This window comes from Eurypyga helias, unplaced genomic scaffold (genome assembly GCF_000690775.1).
Source record: "Eurypyga helias isolate BGI_N326 unplaced genomic scaffold, ASM69077v1 scaffold3858, whole genome shotgun sequence".
NCBI lineage: Eukaryota > Metazoa > Chordata > Aves > Eurypygiformes > Eurypygidae > Eurypyga > Eurypyga helias.
This window is the reverse complement of record NW_010267507.1, coordinates 22,709-44,115: the sequence shown is the minus strand read 5'-3', so window position 1 is coordinate 44,115 and position 21,407 is coordinate 22,709. Positions and strand designations below refer to the sequence as shown.

Sequence of the window (21,407 nt, the reverse complement as noted above, 5' to 3'; positions counted from 1 at the left end):
TATACCTGAAATATTCTTATGGCTGCAAGCAACTGTCACCTATGGGATTATAACACAAAGGACTACCCAATAAAGTCAAAACGGTTCTCCCACCCACCTTTGTTGATTTGACTGTTTTTCAATAGTAGCACGTGGCTGTAGAGATCCTCTCCTCTTACTCAGAGATCCTAATCCTGTTGGCCTAAAAACACAATTATCACCCCTATAGTTTCCTGTAATGCTAGTTCTTGCTTGTAGATTTTTCCTTCCATCCTTCCCCACCCTGGTTTCTTTATCAGTGTTTGTACTCTGCTTTCCCATTGCCCGTGCTTACCCCATAGAACTGCAAACCAAATATTTGGATTCAATACAACCCTTGGGATGTTCCTGCCAAGTGGAGAATGTTGCATTTTCATTCCATTTTCATCCATTGTCTTTGATGAGTTCCTTACTTTCACAATTGTTTTGGACAAATCCATGTGAAGAGGATTCATTTTGAGTTTCATTCCAATTAGCCTGAATTATCAAAATTAACGTTACAATTGCAAAACATCTCAAAGTGTCCTAGAAACAGACTTGTAATGTTGTTTGGGTTCCCAGCTCCCTGGATGTGTTGTATTTGTCTTACTGATATTCACTGTTCATTGCTCCATGTGTTACAAACTCATCGTGTTGCCCATAGAAATGCACTCGTGTTTGTACCTTTTGTTACTTAGGTATATTGTACATGCTGTTTAGAAGTTATCTCCTTTTATGTGACTGTTTCTCTGCCACCACCTTTATGCTGTAACAAAACTGAGTGGCATCCTGTATTGTTTTTTTCAGCCGGTAATATTAAAATAGAGACTCAGAGTGATGAAGAGAATGGGCGTGCCTGTGAAATGAATGGGGAAGAATGTGCAGAGGATTTACGAATGCTTGATACCTCTGGAGAGAAAATGAATGGCTCACACAATGGCCCAGGCAGCAAGGCTATGTCAGGAGTTGGAGGCATTCGACTTCCTAACGGAAAGCTAAAATGTGATATCTGTGGGATAATTTGCATCGGTCCCAATGTGCTCATGGTTCACAAACGAAGCCACACTGGTAAGGCCTGCCATAGTTTTTCCTCTAGTTGACAAGAATCGGCCACATATTAGGAACTAAGACTTATTTTCTGTGTCGTACACATGTTCCCTCTTGTAAGATAATGCAGCATCGGTGGGCATTCGGAACTCGGTTATTTTGTTATGACATTCTGGACAGCAGAAGAATTGAGATTCCTCTTTGATGGAAGTCCATCTGTTGGCCTAGAAATTGGGCATTTTGTTTGGTTTGAAGCTACGTGAAAACATCAGATTTAAAATAAAAAGTATTCTTATTCAATTTCTAAGAATTGCTGAAGAAAAGCCCATTTGTGGCTAAGTCTGAAATCAACCCAGTTCTAATGTTTCCAGCAATGCAAAGCTCATTATGAATAAGTGATTGTGAAAGTCATGGCAAAATAGATGTCAAGGTCACTGTACTGGCAGTCTGAGTAAAAAGAGGGTTAATTTCATGCCAGTGTTTCATGAAGTAAAAACAAGTATTGTCGCTGGTCAAATCTGGACCAAAGGCTTTCCGCTGGGACGCGAAAAGAGACATGTGAAGATGTGCTCCGCAGGGATGGCTTTTCATTATCCAGTGGTGTGAATCTTCTTGCCTCCATTTTCTAATTCTAAATAGTCTCAAAGAGTGCAAAAAAATGAAGAGGCTGAAACAAATGAAGAAGTAAAGACCAGGGTGAGTCTCATCTTACCTGCTATAAGCTGTCTAAAAAATTAGGCTTCCAATCTAAAATCCAAGGTCGTCAAAGGTGTCAAAAGTATCAAAGTTCAAAGTACAAGAACTGTGCTACACCAGTTACTTTTAAAGTAAATACAGTATTTGGCATTTGTGCATGAACATTCAAACTAGAGGGAATTTTAAAATATTTTTAAGGTAAGAACAACGTATGCAATGGTTAGATTCCACTGAAATAGTCGTGCTAGTGAACACAGATACTTTCTCCCTCCAGATCCCCCCAGTCATGTTTAAATGATTTCCCCAGAATTACTCAGGAGTGAGATTAGCAAAGCGTTTTTGGAGTTTAATGGAGAGGATCCACGAAAAGACCCCGAGTGTCATCCATCCCCCCCAGTGCTAGTGTCTGTCACTGTCACTGTGGCTGCTCAGGCTCTGGATGGGTGCGACCTGCTAGCGCAACGTGGGTTAGCCACGTGTGGCAGCAGCGCTGGTGGTAGCTGGCAGTGCTGTTACATTGCCTGCTTCAAAGTGCTCTTCAATTCAGCCTGATAAATCCCTCTGCCACGGAAGAGCAGATAATTATCTTTATTGGAAAAGCCACAACTGGTTCTCAGAAGAGAGGCTGCAGCCTAGTTCCTGGCTATAATAACGTGCTTGGTGGCCAATTGTTTCCCTTTATTTTTAATTGAATGTTCATGTGATCCTTTCAAAGTTGATGAAATGTATATGGAAAATGACTTGGACATGAGGCCTTTCAAACAGACCCACAGGCTTGGAGAGGATGTTGTAGTAGTTGAAACTAAATGGTCCAACTTAAAATGCATTTAGAAGTAGAAGTCTTGGTGCTTGTTTAAGGAGGCTGCTGTTTTATTAAAAGTACACAGCTGCTGCTTCAGAGGAGCTGTTTTGGGTCCCTGAGGTTCAGAGGCAGCGTTTGCACCAGGGCTGAATGGCCTATGTGGGGACACACCTGATTTTGGGGGTGCAAGGGCGCAGAGCTGGCTCTGTTTCTGGTGCACTGGTTGGTACCCAGCAGGCCGAGTCTCTGGACGATGAGCTGGGCTGCCTGTTCCCTGCGGCAGCGTCCCCGAGGGCTGCCTCGCTGTGTCCTTGGCACAAACCTCCAGCTGCACCAAGTCCCTGCCTGGAAGAGGGACCCATGTATACCCCAAGGGTACTCGGGGTGCTACCACACAAGGGCCGTCACTCCAAGACTTCTCTGTCCTTTGCGGAGCCCTCCCCTTGCCAACAAGACCCATTTTTAATCAGGGGATGTAGTTAAAACACGCAGTGGAAGCACCCCACGAGCTGCACTTTGCTCAGCCGACCCCCTTCTTTCACACTTAATAAAACCGGAGGTGTGAAGTTGTGCCCCTGAGTCCTTCCATGGAGAGAAAGCTTTTTCATTCCCTCCCACCTCACCATCAGCTCCTCTTCTGAGCAGCCTTCTTGAGTGAGCTCAAGCTGTTTGCAGGGGCTGGCAAGGGAGTGGAGGCTCGGAGCTGGCAGTTTAAATTAAGGGGACATCATGGGGAAACAGTGGTGACTGCTTTTCCTCTCAGCTGCGCTGTGAAAATTAAAGCAGAAATGGGATATACTATTAGAGACTTTTAACTGACAACGCCGAAGCCCATTTCAATACGCGCCCGGTGAAGGAATAAGCCTCGCAAATGAATTACTTTGCTGCTAATTCATGTAAAACCCGCATATGCATTGAGGTTTCCTTAAATAAATATTTGATAAGTGAACAAAACTCTAGCGCACTAAAGTGCCAAAATAAAATGACTGCCTGACCTGATAAAAGGCATAATTACTTTTAATGAATGCACCTGCCAAGTGCAGATATGCAGAGCAGCACCTGATATTTCTGCCCCTCCTGTCCGCAAGCAGCTGAACAGCACTGACTGCCTCCTAGTGCCTTACCTGTTGCTCCATCTGTGGAGCAAATCCCACTCATGGATGCCTGACTCTCCTCACTTTCCTTCCCCAAGACTTTCAGTACATTGTTTTTCTCCAGCTTGCTGCTGTCTTGCTTGGTGCTTAGGAAAAAGAACATCTAGAAAGGAGAGAGAAGCCTCCTCCTGCTCCCCCAGGCTGAGACCTCAGGGCACAGATTCAGGCTTCACTTGCTCAGTGTGCACACACGTGTGTGCATATACATGTATGTGTGCATAGGTATATATATTGCTTCCTTATATGTACACTTCTTTAACTTAACTCACCAGTTAGTTCACTTATGTCTTGTTAGTTGCGTCTGAATGTCTCAAATTTATTTAGAAAACTAATGCTCACTGAAGAATAAGCACACAAAAAAAAAAAAAAAGAGAGGAGAGCTATGCACCTCTGAGTATTAGGTGTTTTTTGTCACTGTATTGTTTAAGAAATGAGAAAGATTCCAATAAAGATTATAACTATTCTTCACTGAATAAGTAGTCCAGGGCCCATGCTCCTCCTAAAGCTTGCAAATCACTGCAGTGGCGATTGATTCAACTCGGGGTCCCACTGCAGTTTTTGCTCCTGGGCTCATATCTGTCCATAGCTACACACCGTGGGGTGACATCTGCCCTGGATAGACGTGTGCTGTTCAGAGCTGTCGAGAAAATAACCTGCAAACCCACTGTTTAAACAAAAGATGCATTATGTATTTTCAATTTCCATCCTGTCCCTTCCCCATATTGGGGAGATAGCACCACACCCAGTAGCCTTCTGCCAGCAGGGCTCTATCTCCATCCTAGCAGGGCTGGGATCTTTGCTGGGCTCACAAGGTGGGTGTTCCCCCACCCTGGTAGCTGCAGCATGGAAAACCAGGGGCTGGCCAAGCTGAACAGAGCTTCAGGGTCTTTCGATGGTGTTGTCATTTCCCTTGTACAGCAGCGTGAGTGCAGGTTCCCTTACACTTGATCGTGCTGTGGGTTTTGTAGAAGTATTTGGTATGCATCAGTCTCATTTGAAATGCTCCATCCATCTGTCCTCTGCACCCAGTGCAAGATTTCACCCTGTAACTGCGAGAGCTGTAGGCTGGCGACGTATTTCACTCTTGCTTTGCTTTACATTTCATTCCTGGAGTACTTGTACAATCCTTGTTTTCTCCTCTTAACGCTCTCCTGATTAAAAACAGCAGAAATGAATGCTAGAAGAGCTCTTGAGTAAGAGTTAACCACTTCTTCTGAATCTGTGTCCCCCATGACAAACTGACTTCTTCATTACTGTTTTAGTCCATTTCTGAAAAGTACTTTCCACGCTGAGTAACTGCCCCAAAGATTAAGAGGTAAAGCAGACAGACTCCTACCATTTTCTTTTTCCCCTAACAATTACTGTGCATGGCTTATGAAGTACACTGCAAAATCCTGTAAGGCTAATGCTGGCATTTTTGTGGGCCACCCCAGTTGAACCAGTTGTGCATATAACTTAGATGAAAACAGTGACTTGATGGACAAAGGAAGTGAGCTCATTGGGCTCGACAGGGACTATGCTGACCTGCTTGAGGGTGTTTGAGGAATGAAAATATCCTGCCATAAAGTAGATTCATTCCTTTTATTGTTTGCTGAATGCGAAAGCTGCCAGCCCCGATGGTAGAGCTTGCAGATTTTTGGGTTGGGACTGTGCTGCTGTCTAATTGATTTTCAGCTCTGCTGCTGCATCATCCAAAAGTCAAAAATGATCACGATGTACATATAGGCACATGTATGAACATACAAGTCGGTCCTAGATGTGCAAAATAAGACATGGTGGTTAGGTGAGAGAGAAGAAAGAGTTTAACTTGTATTTAAATTGGTTTTTAATATATTTTAACTTCAGCACTGAATTTTTAAATTCAATATTATTGCTATATAAAGAAAATCAAAACTAAGAACAGGTCATCTCTGGGCTGTTTCTAATATTGTCGATGCATTATAATTACTACAGCAGATTACATTCATGCCTAAGAGAAACAGAATTCAGCAAATGAGTTTCACAGGCTGGTTTGACTTAGTCGAGGGCTAGAGAGAAATGGGTGTGCTCTGCTGATGGAGTGCTCTCACGTATAAATTCTCCTTTACTCCTGCCTGGTACAACTGGAAACATATTTTATTACCCACTGACTTAAAAAAAAGGCCTTATCAACCTTAAATTATTTAAAAATAGCTAAGCAAATAAATGAGCATATTGACTTTAAACAGCACTATAAAGCAAACAACAGCCACACTAATTTTTGCAAAGGCCACCGATTCACTTCCTTGATAACAGGCTCCAGTTTAGACAAATCTAGGCTGTGTCACTTCACGTTTTTCCCTGTGTCTGTCCAACGTGTAGACCAGCAGAGCCCATCGGTGCAGCTCCACTATTCGAACCTTACCTAGAGAAGGGTTGGGACTGTGGCATGGGAGTACAGGGCTTCCTCTGCACTGTCTTAACTTCTGTGATTTCACTCTCTTTCTCTCTCTCTCTCTGTCTCTTTCCTGATTTGGCTGCTTAGGGACAGACAGGTAATGGAGAAGAAATTGAAAGGGAAAATACAGGGAAAATGTAAATGAAAAGAAGTTATTATAACTGTTATAATGAAGTGCCTTTCATTTAAATATAAGAATGTAACGCTGAAATGAACTTGTGATCCTGAAATGCATTTTTAATGAGTTTCCTTTTTATTTTGCTGCTTCAGTGGCATATTTTAAAGACCCTTTGAAAAAAGCCACATTAAAAACCCCACCAAATGCCACAACATGCAAAATTGGATATTGGTTTATTCCAAAACTGCTGATCAGGAAGAGTGGCTCTTCAACACAAAATGTTGCAGTCACTTTATTTAAATGAGTTTGAATTTGCATTGTGATGTGCCATTCTGATTTAGAAAAAAAAAATTAGATTTTCAGATCAAATTGACCCAGCCAGTGAAGCATTAAGAAACTGGCAGGTTTAGTCTGAAAGCCTCATGTTATATCAAACCTGCAGCCGGTGGAAGTCACAGAGCAGCAGTGAGAAAACAACTTTCTCACTGAAATCTTTCTCTTGTTACCATGTGAGATTTTTTTGTTCTCACATATTTCCTCCTTCTTCCCGTAGGAGAACGCCCTTTCCAGTGCAATCAGTGCGGAGCCTCCTTTACGCAGAAGGGCAACCTTCTGCGCCACATCAAGTTGCATTCGGGTGAGAAGCCCTTTAAGTGTCACCTGTGTAACTATGCCTGCCGCCGCAGGGATGCCCTCACAGGGCACCTGAGGACTCATTCGGGTAAGTGAAGGTGCGGGACTGTTCAGGGGTGCTCGTCACTGTTCCCCTTGAGGAGACGGGGACGTTCGCGGCCACCAAGCCTGAGCGGACTTCTCACCCCGGGGAGGCGAGGAGCCCCAGGTTGGGATTGAACAAGCTGCGAGCTGGCCGCAGGGTTTTAACAGCAAAGAAATTACTAAACTCATCTCACCCATGGGATCCTTCAGCAGAAGAACTGGGTTTTTTCCCATACTTCTTGGCTGATTGAAAGTTTCTGTATTAGGGTTTCATCTGCTAAGCCTCATGTGAGCAATCCATTTCATGGAACGACAAGCATGAATTAAAGCTGATGAATGGTTTAGGGTTTGGATGGCATTTATCTGCATACAGAGATAATATAAGGTCTAAACACAGTAGGTTTTAAGTCTCAAAACCCTCCAGCCTGGTAGTCATTCTCGGCCTAAGGAGCAAATACCCTCTGCAGCATTTAGCAGCAGGTATTTGTTGCACCTTGTTACTACAAGTACTTTGAAAGTGAAAGGGTGGGGAGGAGGGAGAGAGTGGGATAGAGAAAGATAATCATCTTCCAAGTAAGACGAGTCCGCTAGAGTTTTTCAGTGTTTTGTCTCAACAGTAATATGGAGATACAAGTAAGTATTTTCGAATAGCTGTGCTTTTCCATTACCATGAATCTCGCATTGTTTGACAGAAGCCATAGTGACATCGCTTCTGTAAAGCAAAACCAATTTAACACCTTTAAAGTGCCTTTAACATCAGAGTGCTGTCTCATCCAGCTTCCCAAGCTAAGCCGGAAATGCAAATAGTTTTTTGGACAGGAGAACTCCAAAACACACTGCTGGAATGGACACGGGTAACTTTATTTGTGAAAGTTGACTTTGGGGCCAAGTTCTGAGTAGCAGAAAGGGAGCTCTCAAAGTGACATTTTCATGTTGCACAAAACTAAGGAAATTCTTCTCTAGAACACGTATTAAATAATAAAGATCCCTAGTGTTGGTCCCAGATGTCCAAAATAATTTCCACTTCTGCTTGGTCCTGGCCCGATTCAGGAAAGCACATCTTTAAAATACCATTTTGCCTCCCTTTCCCTTGCTGTTACTGATTTTCTTGCTTGCACAATTTTAAACATATTTTTTCATATACCCATGAAGTTACACCTAGACACTTTCGGGCAACTCTGAGGGTTCTGTAGCTAAAGAGACAATGCATAAACTATAGATTGTGATTCGTTTCTGCGATTGGCAAATTGCCATGAATACGCTGTAGAACAAGGTGGGTGTCCGAGTCTCATTTTCACCTGAGAATTGAATTAAGTAAGTAAAATTCAAAAGTTAAGCTGTGTAACCATCTAAAATTGTGAAATCACATGTAAGGTGATGGTCTTGTCCTGCTAAGACAGACAACTCAGATCCGGAAGTCCATGAAACCACGTCATTACCGCAAAATTCCTGGAACTGCCTACAGCTGGATTAGTGTAATACAGGGGAAAAAAAAAAAAAAGAAAAGAAAAAGTCATGACATTTCTCTTGAATTTCCAGAAGCAGAAAACATGTGCAATCTAACATGGTCCTAAAAGGGTTGTGCTGGTTCTGGTTAGGCCAGAACTGATATCCAACCGTGGACAGGCGTCTCTGCCCACACCACCAGTTCCCTCCCTGGCAGTCTCTGCGGGAGCTGGGCACTACAGCAGCTAAGCTCAGACCTTTGAAGGTGTCTCAGTTTCTCACTTGTCTAGATGCCGTTGCTGAAGGTTTAATGTTGCGGGCCTTATCTGATGTGAATCATCCGAAATCAGCTTGCAGCACCCACAGAATTGGCCTGTTGATGTAAAGATACAACTAGTTTTCCATTAGCTTTTTTTTTTTTTTTAATTGACAAAATCTTTCTTCAGTTCACCACAGCATGGGTCTATTTCTGGGGTGGGCTTTTTTCTTGTTGTTCCTACTATTATTAATATGCTGTTGAATGCCTCATCTGAATCTCTCAATTAACTGTGTTTTCTCCAGTTGGCAAGCCCCATAAGTGTGGATACTGTGGTCGCAGCTATAAGCAGCGCAGCTCTTTGGAAGAACATAAAGAACGCTGTCATAACTACCTGCAGACCATGAACATCTCAAGCAGCCTTTATTCAGGTAATAAATGTGTCCATTTGGGCCTTGTCACGTACACAGAAAAAGTGCAGAAGGAACAGTAGCACCATTTGTGGCATCTTTTGCGTTGCCACACACACTGCCCCCGCCCCTCCCCTCCTCCCCCATATGTGTGATATTGCATCTGGATTTATTCTGTATTTGATAAATATTTGGCTATTGTCTCGTTTTGCTCAGCTCAAACAAAAAGCCAAAGTAAAACTCAGGCCTGTAGCAAAACACTTGCAAGACTTAGAAATTTCAGTTCAGCATCTCAAGGCAGTATGACTGCATCATCTCATCTTTTTTCCCTTTTGTTTGGAATCCTATGTTGCAGTACTCTTGTGGATGCACTCTTAACACTTAATACCAGCGTTCTGGGTAGGTCTGCAGAATCTTCTGCACGGTGCATCTCCTGCCCTTCCCAAGCACAGCTTAAGGGGCTTAATTGACCACTGGGACCAGCTCATCTAACAAGGATGAGCCATCCGTCTTTGATCTCACTCTTCCAAGCGAGATGACACGAAGCCAGAGGCATTTAACTGAGGCCGTATGACTGAGACAGTGCAGACAAACTGATCTTTTGTTGACAGCCTTCTTCCTAACCACCCATTGAAAACAAAACTGGGGGGAGGTGAGGAGCTGTGCTTCTCTGAGAGACCACTCTTATGATGAAAGTAAAGTCCATTTCAAGCAGAATACACAATCTGAAAGTATGCTCAGAAACAGAGGAAGCAGGTATTGGGGTTTGGATTCTTTTTAACAAAGATCCTGAAGATCTCTGAGGGATTCATCACAGTAAATAACCACACAAAATCCCTTCACAGGTTCAGTTTTTGATAAAGAACATAAGACCCAGCTTCTGTGGTGTAGTTTAAGTCCATCCAGTAAGTTCCATCTCTCGCTTACCTTGTTGATCCTGTCAGTGTGTGTTATTTGGTTTGTCAAATGACAAAAATGGAAGGTCTCTCTGACCTATTTGCAGTGATGCCTCATTTAATTTTTTATATCTGGACAGAATCTGAATATGGTTTTACATGCTATCAAATAATGTAGAGTATATGCACATAATCATAGCTGTGAATATGGCTGAGGGGCTTCTGGCAGACAGCATGTTAGAGCAGCACCCCTTCTAATTTTATTGAGGAGCTGGTGAATGTATAAATGGAAAAGCTCAATACAGTAGGCAGCAATACTTACTCCTTGAAGAGATGATAGGATTTAGAAGCAAATATTCTCTCTTGGGAGTTGAATTTTCAGTGTGTGTTTCATGGTTTAGGCCCAGCTGTCAACTAAGCACCACACAGCCATTCGCTCACTCCTCCCACTGGTGGAATGGGGAGAAGAAAATGTAAGGGAAGGCTCGTACATCGAGACAAGGGCAGGGAGGGATTGCTCACCTGCTATGGTCATGGGCAAGTGACTTGACTTAGGGAAGAAAAATCAATTTAATTAGTTAGCAATCAAATCAGGGTAAGATAAGGAAAGATAAAAACAGATCTTAAAAATATCTTCCTCCCACCCCTCCCTTCTTACCAGGCTTAGCTTCAGTCCCAGTTTCTCTACCTCCTCCCTGCCAGTGGCACAGGGGGATGGGGAATAGGGGTTGTGGTCAGTCCATCACACGTGCTCTCTGACACTCCTTCTTCCTCAGGGGGAGGGATCCTCACACTCTGCCCCCACTGCAGCCTGGGGTCCCTCCCACAGGAGACAGTCCTTGACAAACCTCCCTGAGTTCTTCCCACAGACTGCAGTTTTCTCCTCTAAGTGCTCCAGCACTGGTCCCTTCCAGAGCATGCAGTCCTTCGGGAGCACAGGCTTCCCAGGAAGTCACAGGCTCCTTGGGGCACCACCACCTGCTCTGGTGTGGGGTCCTCCCCAGGCTGCAGGGGAGTCTCTGCTCCCCTGTGACCCTCCATGGCTGCAGGGCACAGCCTGCCCTCTCACCACAGGTTGCAGGGGAACCTCTGCTCTGGCCCAACTCCTCCCCACCTTTCCACACTGACCTGGAGGTCTGCCTGGTTTTCTATCTCATGTTCCACTCCTCTCTCCAACCCAGGTGTCTTTGTTTTCCCCTCTTAAATATGTCAATCACAAAGGTGGTCCCACCACTGACTGACTCAGCTGTGGTCAGAGTTAGGTCCAGCTTGGAGCTGGGGAAGCTGCTAGCAGCTTCATGCAGGAGCCACCCCTGCAGCTCCTTCTTCCCGGCCAAAACCCCCAGTACACAAACCCAACAGAGTCTGGCACGTGGATTTGGGTACCTGCACACAGAACATGCAAATGTGCATGAATGAGGAGCTGAACTACTACTAAAGTCTTAGTAAGCAAAAATGTCCAGATGAAACAGGTGTAAGGAGTTATAAACTTTAATAAGGAACAATAGAATTTTAGAGACGGAGCTTTGTTTATGGTGACATCAACACCATGACAGGTTTAGCATGACAGGAGAGCTTACACTAGCTTAGGTCCAAATATCTAATACTCAGGGGGATGAAAACAAGGAGTTCATTAATGTTTTGGAAGAATTACTTCTTCCTTGCTTATACGGAAAGTATCATATAAATCCATACTTGATATAATAGGAATGCTTTTGCAAATTAGAAAAAAAAAAAATAGAGGATTAACTTCGGGTTTTAGACATTGTATGCAGCCAAAGACTTCACTCTTTAAAAAATTAGTACTCAGTTATTAAATTAATTCTTTACATTTCTAAAAAATTAAACTTTCCTGTATTTTTCCTAGTATTTTGCCTTCTAATCCATTCTAATTCAATGCAAACATACCATTTTGCTGTGTTTACGTTATTTCCCTTATACACTCAAAGATGAAAATGTACAATGAAACAGTTAAGAATGAGGGGATCTCCTGGGATTTTCAGTGTATTCTACATTATATCTAGAAAAGCAAGTAGCTATATTACCACTGTTCTTATAATATTTCAGGGTGTGATATGCAGCTATTAAATCCATAATTCAGGCCTCCTTTTGGTTTTTTAACCAGACTCAAAAAAGGGTGGTACAGAAATCTGTTAGGGCATCTGATTTGACATTCTGCTAGAGCAGGATTGCTTTTTACAACACTTTGTACAGTATACATAGACAAAATGTCAGTTGAAAGGAACTAAACTTGTAGAAGCTTTCCATCAGCTTGTAAATCTAACAAATACAATTGAGAAAGGACTTAAATAAGGGAAAGATCCAGCAAAGAGGAATAAGAAGGGGAACAAGACGTTGTATTTATGCTTTAACTTTTGTTGGCTTTCTTTAAGAGAAGGAAATTAACAGGAAATTAGCAACCTGCTGAATTTAATGGCAAAATTCTTATTTTAGAGGACTAGAATCTCACTGTTCATGTGAAGTTCTTCTCTTAGAGATATTATTCTGAGTTTTGCATTTCAATTGAGTGGGAGTGTGCTGAAGTCTTACCAGGCCTACTTTAAAAAGAAAAAAAAACAAAACAGAAGAAATAGTTTATGAAGTATTAAAAGGGTCCATTGCAATTCTTCAGTCACTTGTGGATTTTCATTTGATTATTTTTTTTTTTTTTTTAGTTCACAGACACTAAATTACGGAAAAGTAATTGTCAGGTTGGTAGCAAATTTCAGAGGGTTTTAGTTGCAAAGGCTGGAAATTGATACATAATTCAGTTTGCCTTTGTTGTCTTTTTTTAATAGCAGTTTAAAAAGTTTGAATTTAAATACATAACTTATCCTCTCTTGAATCTATTAGAAATGGAATGTTATATGTTAAACAGATATTTCTTGATCATTTCAACTTTTAACTAAAAATTCATTCTTTCGTTGCCCTGTTGAACGGGCTGCTTTAAGACAGTCTCCGTAAGTCTCTTCCTGAAGCGGGATCTGGAAGCCTCAGCCAGTGCGAGAAGCTGGTGTGTGCTTTTTCAGTGATGACTAGGTACCATCGATGCCCTTTGCTCTTCTGCACCTTCGTGACCAAATTCTGCTCCTGTCTTGCACTGGTCACAATCTTTAGCTCCTTGTGGGGCTGGGCCATAATCCCACGAGGCCCCTTGTCACTGTCACAGTCACTGCAGTATGTGCTGCTGCAGCAGGGACGCGAGAACCAGCTGCGTACTCTTCATTTTGGTACTGCGGAATGTTGTGGTCTAGGACACTTCACCTGCTCCTTCCAGTTATCCACCAGACCCTGATTTCACATCTTTCAGGAACAATGAGGTTTCACAATCATCCTTTTATGGCAGTGGTGTATTGCCAAAATAATATTGCAGAGGAACAGCGCGTTCTCAACTATTGAGAAACACCCAGGTACCAGAGTAATGGGTTCTGTGAACCAGTAAATCCAGTGATAAAACAAACACATTCTCGGCAGGCACAGTAGGCAAAGTGTAGCAGAGTGGTGCACCTAATTGAAATAGCTTGCAGAATCGAAGTCTAAAAATCATCTTTCACGTCTCCCTTTAATAGCAACTCACAAGTTCAGGAAAAATACCCATCTCCTAGAAGCAGGTAAAAGTGAAATTAATCCCTTTCTCTCCTGTCTCTGACCTTCCTTGGGGGGAAAAAGAAAAAGAAAAAAAACCACACACACAAACAAGAAACAAAAAAAGTTGTGCTGTGATCTCGCTGCATGTCACCTTTCCTTTAGATGTTAGAAGTCAGAAATACCTTCCCATCCATTTTTCATTGTCATTGTTTTGACAGTGCATCAAATTTTTCATGCATCCCTTCTGTTTCTGCAGGAAAGCACTGAAGTAAAAGGTAGTGAAAGGGAAATAGTCTCCTTTCCTGGAGCCTCACAGCTAAGCTCCTTTCTAATTCTACAGTGTCTCAGCAGCAGCAGGAGGTTGGGAAACAGGACTGAGTACTGGAAATCAGTGCTCCACTATGGTTTTGACTTGGGCAACTTAAATTATCATTTAAAGTCTAAGATTGCATCAAGGAAGTATAGAAATATTTACTAGGGGGTGGGGGAGAAAGGGTGTGGGGCGAAGGGTTGTTGTAGCTTGCAAATAAATACATCTTCCCTGCTGGAGTTGAGAAGTTTGTCCATTTTTCCCGCTGAAAGTAGCGATGACCATACCAGCGGTTCCACTGGGAGAGGTGCCAAGGGACGGTGGGAGATGACAGCGGGAGGGTGAAAGATGAACCCGCTTCGTGTCCAGCATAGTATCAGGACCTCATTTATTCACGGACACGCGGAGTGCCTGTAGAGCAAGGGTGATGACGTTAGTACAGGCAGACGCCTCGCAGTGGCGATCTCCTGTTTGCATCCCAAGCGAGGGAAACACGAGCGCGTACACAGATGAATCAGCGTGAGGGACCGCGTTACCAGGAGTCAGAACTGTGTCGGCAGCGGTGAGCTCCTCCCTCCAGCCGGCGGGGAGCCAACGGACGTTAGCTGAGAAATGATAACCTGAAGACAGTAGTTCCATTAAGATGGAACAAGCGTGCCTAACCCTTCTGATGTCATTTGATTTCAGTCATAAAAGACGAAACTAACCAGAGTGAAATGGCTGAAGACCTGTGCAAGATAGGGTCAGAAAGAGCCCTCGTGCTGGATAGACTAGCAAGTAACGTCGCCAAACGTAAGAGCTCTATGCCTCAGAAATTTGTTGGTAAGAGTTAAACGTTTGCTGTCTCCTAAAAAAATAAAACAAAACAATACGCAAAAAAACCCATCTCACAAGATTTTTACTTTTGCTTTATGATTTTACTTGTTTTACTAAATTAGCAATATCTATCTCTACAGAAGCATATACAGCAATGTGTTGGGGGAGGAGAAAAACCAACTAATGCTTATGAACCAAACCATTACAAGATCTGGATAGGCTCTTGAAGTTGCCTTAAGAACCTGAAGATAGGAATAGAAGTTTCCTGTTGGGAAAGCATTTGACCACCCTTTCAGGGTTATTTTATTAACTTCTTGGATGACATCCAGATCTGGGCATATTGGTGTTTGTGAAAGCATTTGTGAATAGTTGAGCACAGGCCTGATAATATTCTTCACGCCTTCATAAAGTCTGTATACTTCTACGGCCCATAATGATCATAAAAATGAATAAACCTAGGTCTGAGAATAATGTGTAAATTAAAAGATCTTTGGGTACATTCTATAAATGATGCAAAAACTTCATGCCCATTTGCACCTAGTACTTTTTTGTCTTAAGAATGAAAAAACCAGAGGCTACACCTATAAAAAGGGAGGCTACACCTACATTATTCTGTTTGGTAAGCCTGTACCAAGCCGTGGTTACATCAGTTTTGTAATAGTGAGACCCACAGATGATATTTTTTCAGCTATGTAAAGTTGAATGAATAAAAACATGGGAGATCAGGGGACAGCATGCACTCCTATCTAGTTAGATTATTTTCTAATTCTCTGCACAATCATTTATAATATTATTCTGTAGGAGACAATCAGAGAAAAGTGGTGTCTTTGAAACAAAACACACATTAAGAAGGTCTTCAGTCAGAAGTCAAGACAAAAAAAGACGAGGTTGTGGAACAGAAATTCCAAATATACTTTCTTCAGTGAGGACACAAAGGGTGAAAGGAAAATTAGTATTCTTGAGACAAGGAAAGGGGAATCTCAGCTACATCAGGTGGTGCAACAAAAGGTGTGAAACTGAAGTCCAAGATTGTTTTCAAGTCTAAAGGCAATAATTCCAGGAGGTAGTCAAGGACAAGAAATGCTTATGCTTGTAAAAGGAAAAAAGTTGTAGTAGAGGTAGTTACCAAAAATATATCAACCATGTGAGGCAAACCTGATTTGTTTAGACACTCTAGTAACCGACTGTATTAGGCAAAATACTAATCCTAGGAAAGCTTCAGGAGGACCAGCAGTGTTAAAATTTAAAAGGTACTAGCAAGTATGCTATATGCAATGTATCTGTGGGTGTGGACTAGCTTTTTCGTTGTCCTTTTCTCTCTTCACCCCGAGAAACAGTAAAGACAGCCAGTTTAACTACGAGTATTAGGGCGGCAGAGTTTCCTGTCAGTTAGTTATTCAGGGTGCGGTGTAGGAAGACAACCTACTGACAGCAGAAATTTGCTAACCTTCAAAAGGATGAACTTTTCTGACAGGAAAATGCCCCCAAATCTTTCCTTTCCAATCCTCACCTGCTGCTTCATGTAATAGGTACATTCCTGATTAACACAAGGTTGAGCTGTCTGGTCAGGACAACTTTTGGGTAATAAAACTTGTTTATTGCTCCTGTAGATGACCGTGTCGTCCCAATCCCCATGCTGAATTCCAGGGAGAAGGAGCAAATGTCATCCTTTGCGTAAGGGAAAGACTGTCTGCTGCTTCACTCATTTTTCTCAAGGCTAAATTCATTACCTTCCAAAAGTGAGATTGTTCACCAAAGTAAGCCCGTTATCTGTAAAATTCTCTCTGTATCCCAAACTGGAATAGCTCCCAGACCCAAAAGCAGCACTGGGACATCCAAACGAGAGGGTGAGAACCGCAGGCGAAGGCGACACATTTGTCATGTTACAGCAATAGGCAGCAAAGAAAAGAGAGAGGTTAAAAGAAAAAAAATCTCCAAAACAAACCAAAACCAACCAGAAAAGAAAATTAAAAAGTCCCCACATGCACTGAGTGCAATTTTACTTGCTGCAGAACCCTGAGCCATGCAAAGCTTAAAGTGCATCAAACCATCAGCAGTTTAATTTACTTATGGTCTAATAGCCACAGAAATGAACTATTATTTTTAATGAGCACAAGTATTACCTGCATTGCCCAGAAACAGAAATGATACCTACCCACCTCAAGCTGGTGTCTGTTTCGGACACCCTGGTTGGAAATAAATTTTTCTTACGAGCACTTGACCCTTTCAGTCCAACCACCACCTAGTTAGGCTGCAGAAAGCACATACTACCCAAGAACCAGCTATTAAAATCATGCCTTCTGGATGCCCAAAATTCTGTGTGTAATAAAGACCAGTCCAACTTTTCAGGGGTATACAATGCCCATAGAACACAAACGATTTTGACCTCACTTTTTCCTCCTCCAGTCAAGGGTATACCTTCCTGTTAGGAGAGTTTTTCTATAGTTAATTCAAGGGTTTTTCATGACATCTATTTTGAATCTTAAGCCTCAAACTCTGCCTGAAAGCTATGGCATTAGAATGAGTAAATCTGGAAGGAAAAAGAACGTGCCTCCCTAGAGGGGTGCTCACATCAGCAGAATAATAGGGAAAGGAAACAAGAGGAAGGGGCAGCCTGACCAGTGCAGCTAGAAAGGTGTCTGTACTCTACACCCCTTATGGGAACTTATGCAATGCTAAGAGTGGTTCTCTCTCTGCTTGCAGAGCACGGACAAACTGGTATGAAAACATACTTTGTGGGTATGGTCACACCTCCAGGGACACCTTATAGCACCTTCCAGTACCTGAAGGGGCTACAAGGAAGCTGGGGGGGACTTTTTACAAGGGCCTGTAGTGACAGGACAAGGGGTAACAGGTTTAAATTGAAAGTGGGGAGGTTTAGATTAGGTATCAGGAAGAAGTTCTTCCCGGAGAGGGTGGTGAGGCACAGGAACAGGTTGCCCAGAGAAGCTGTGGATGCCCCATCCCTGGAAGTGTTCAAGGCCAGGCTGGATGAGGCTTTGAGCAACCGGGTCTAGTGGAAGGTGGCCCTGCCCATGGCAGGGGGGTTGGAACTCAATGGGCCTTAAGGTCCCTTCCAACCCAAACCGTTCTGTGATTCTATGAAATGTAGACAGCAGGACTTCCGACACTCCAGCCCCATCACTGCAATAGTGTCATGCTAGAAGTTTTCTGGGCTCTACATTGACTTGGAATAGAGTAGAAACTGGGTGGGAAATTGTGGATGAATTAATTTGGAGATCTTCTGGTAAATTTTCCATGCTCCTGTTAGCATTTCTTTTAGACAAATTAGGACTTTCCAAGGCCTCCCAGCAAATGTCATGTTGATTAGGAAATGGTGACAGCACCTCATAGAGATGTTTGTGGCTTTCAGTGAATTTCCCACGATCTGCAGAGGTAGAAAACCCATCTGGCCTGTAAACAATGTGGTATTGGTACTCCCTAGGAACCTGTGGCAATTCTTTACCCCTTTGCATTTGCACAAATTTATTAGGGGCCTGATAATGACGGTGGTGGTTTACAATGTTTGAGTGTTCAGGTTCATAAAATCAGCATCTGTGCATTTAAATAAGTTTCTCCCACTCCTGACTTTCACCTTCTGTGTTTTGCTTAGTCCCATCTCTCCAGGAATTCTGAGAAATTGTAGCGAAACTCAGCATCCAGTTCTAGGGTATCCAGCTAAAGATACATTTGTGCAGTCTGATTTTAGAAAAATTAAGTCTCCTCTTATTTTTGGCATCCCAAATTTGAGTCGAAGTAACAAGTAATGAGTAATCTTGCTCTGTAGAAGGCTTTTTACCTTGTAGGAAAAATATATTCCAACTCCAAATAACTCCAAATGCACCTTTTTTTTTTTCCATGGTCCTTGGCTGCTCCTGTAGATGATAACTTTTTGTCACAAAATTTCTAGGAACATTAGTAGCTTCTGGTACTGTGTCTAACATGGCTGATTTAAAAAACAAGTTGTGTGGGGGAGGTGACAGTATGAAAAGTTAAGATTTTGTTGATTTTTCTCCAAAATGACAATTTCCAGTCTAAAATTTTAATATTTTAGGGAAAAAATGTTGATAATGTGTGAAGCAAGAAGGCCGGGCTCGCCGTAGCTGTGCTGGCACACTGTCTTCACCAGCCCCAAAGGCACACCTCGGCTCACTGTGGGAGGCAGATGAGTGTGTCCAGTTAGAAAGGAGAAAGTGGGGACAAAGCACTCAGCCTGCAGCCCCCACAAGCCTGCATAATATTTCCAGAATCTGGTTTTATCCGTTCGCTTTTCCAAAGACCTCAAATTATTTTGCAGGTTAAAGAAGCAACCATTTTTTCTGACCGGCTATGTTAGAGAACTGTGAATATCTCGGGTGAATTTCAGAGTTGGATTTGATCATCTCTTCTTCCCTGTTGCTGTTGTATTAATCCATGGTGTTCGGTTCCTTAATTACGTCGAAATGCACCCCCTAACTCCTGACTGTTTTTCACTGCAGGCGACAAATGTCTGACCGATCTTCCATACGACGCCACCACCAACTATGAGAAGGAGAATGAGATCATGCAGACGCACGTTATAGACCAGGCCATTAATAACGCCATCAGTTACCTGGGGGCGGAGTCCCTGCGCCCCCTTGTCCAGACGCCACCAGGAGGTTCCGAGGTGGTGCCCGTCATCAGCCCCATGTACCAGCTCCACAAACCTCTCGGGGACAGTCAGGCTCGCTCCAACCACACCGCTCAGGACAGCGCGGTGGAAAACTTGTTGCTGCTTTCCAAAGCCAAATCGGTCTCTTCCGAGCGAGATGCCTCTCCCAGCAACAGCTGCCAAGACTCAACAGATACAGAGAGCAATAACGAGGAACGCAGTGGTTTAATTTACCTGACAAACCACATAGGTCCCCACGCCAGAAACGGCATCTCAATAAAAGAAGAAAACAGGCAATACGACGTCCTGAGGGCAGGTACTGACAATTCCCAGGATGCTTTCAAAGTGATCAGCAGCAACGGAGAGCAAGTGAAAGTTTACAAGTGCGAACACTGTCGAGTCCTTTTCTTGGATCACGTGATGTACACGATCCATATGGGCTGCCACGGGTTCCGCGATCCTTTCGAATGCAACATGTGTGGCTACCATAGCCAGGACAGGTACGAATTCTCTTCCCACATAACTCGAGGGGAGCACCGTTTCCACATGAGTTAAAACTCCTCCGGCCACGGATCTCGCCTCCACAGCTGCGTTACTGGAGCTGCATGAGCCCCGACAGCAACAAAGCACAAGTCAGCTGGACAGTAGCCGTAACAAGTCTATCTTCCCCCCACGAGAGAAGATCGTTCCTTTTGGTAGCATGCGTTGCGACTCGGTTTTCTAAAACGAGTACTAATGTTTTTACTGAAAACGTTTGATCACCAAAAACCTTTAGTAATGTAAGTAGGAGCTTTTGTAGTCACATAGCTGAAAGCCCTTCCCTTAACTGATGCTTCGTGCGAACCTCCCCTTGCCAAAACTGCTAACACAGACGAGGATGCAATGGGCCGGAGAGGCCAAGCTTTCTCCCACCACCCTGAGTGCAGGGCCCTTAGGCCAGGTGTGTGGGTTTTGACTTCCTCCTGTCGTTTGACCCTTCTGGGAGGACAAAACTCAACTAAAGATGGAGGGGCCCACCTCAGATGACTTCACAGACAGCTAGGGTGGGACGGGTCCCCCCCACCAGCCAGAGGGTTCTGGGTTGCTTTGGTGGCAGAGCGTTTCCACCTGCGAGGGTGCTGCCGGCAGGGCCTCACGGCGCTCCTCGTCTGTGTCGCCGGGCAGGCGCGCAGGTGTGCGCAAGAGAGCAGGACACCCTTGGAATATACTCTGTGAAGTATGGATTGCGTTTAATGTATAGAAAAAGGGTATTGTTGGCTCTTCTTTGAATAAATGTTTCCTCTCCCTGTCCAATAAAACCCCACTTTTTTGTTAAGCAACCCTCCTCTCTCTGCATAAACAAGTTACAGCGTATTTAATTTTTATTTCTGTCTGGTTTAGGTTTTAGTTATGTAGAAAACTATGATGTACACTTGAGAAAAGCACTAGCTGGAAATAGGTGTGGGGGAAAGTCTCCTCATGCACATTTTTCACCTTTTTAAACTGCCTGGGAAATATACAAATGTCCCTCTCTTCCATATGAAAAAACCCGACCTATTTGGCTTGCACAGAAGACGTCTTCTTGTATATTTTGTGGTTCTGCTTGTAAGTGTTGCACTTAATTATTTTTAAAGCACTGAGCTGAATTAAACCAGCCAGTTGGAACCTGTAGCCTTCTCCTTTTTTTACCCCGGCACTTGCTGTTTCAGGAGGGACCAAGCCCCGGCAGAGGTGCTGAGAACCCCGGCTTCCTATCCAACAAATCATTTCACCATGTGCTTTAAGTTACCTCCGCTTCAGCGGAACTAATCGTAGCGTTAAAAAACTGGTGTTTTGCCCAATGGAGACCAGAGACGACGGCACTTTGCAGAGCGCAGGGAAGTCGACCGAGAACTTGCTTCCGCGGTGGGCTCTGCTGCAGGCGCCGGAACTTCAGTGAGCGTGAAGACTGCTACGACAAACAGATTTTAATCCCAAACACAGCTGATACAATTAAAAAACCCAACACTTTTTTTTAAAGCTTCTGCATAACCTCCTCCTCCCCCTGAACACCCTCCTACTTCAAAACAGAGCAAAAAAAAGAAGGTTTTGCAGCTGCATTACAGCCTGCCACCGGTGCTGCCAAACTT

General features: G+C 43.4%; 1 protein-coding gene across 1 annotated transcript; it reads left to right on the top strand.

Moving 5' to 3' along the window:
- Positions 1–804: 804 nt before the first annotated feature.
- On the top strand, positions 805–19,939 carry IKZF1 (IKAROS family zinc finger 1 (Ikaros); the record flags this gene model as incomplete). Its single annotated transcript, XM_010157444.1, has 5 exons — positions 805–1,065; positions 6,784–6,951; positions 8,955–9,080; positions 14,541–14,675; positions 19,148–19,939. Coding segments are annotated over 5 exons (1,397 nt in total), but the record flags the coding sequence as incomplete, so codon positions are not given.
- Between the last annotated feature and the right edge of the window lie 1,468 nt (positions 19,940–21,407).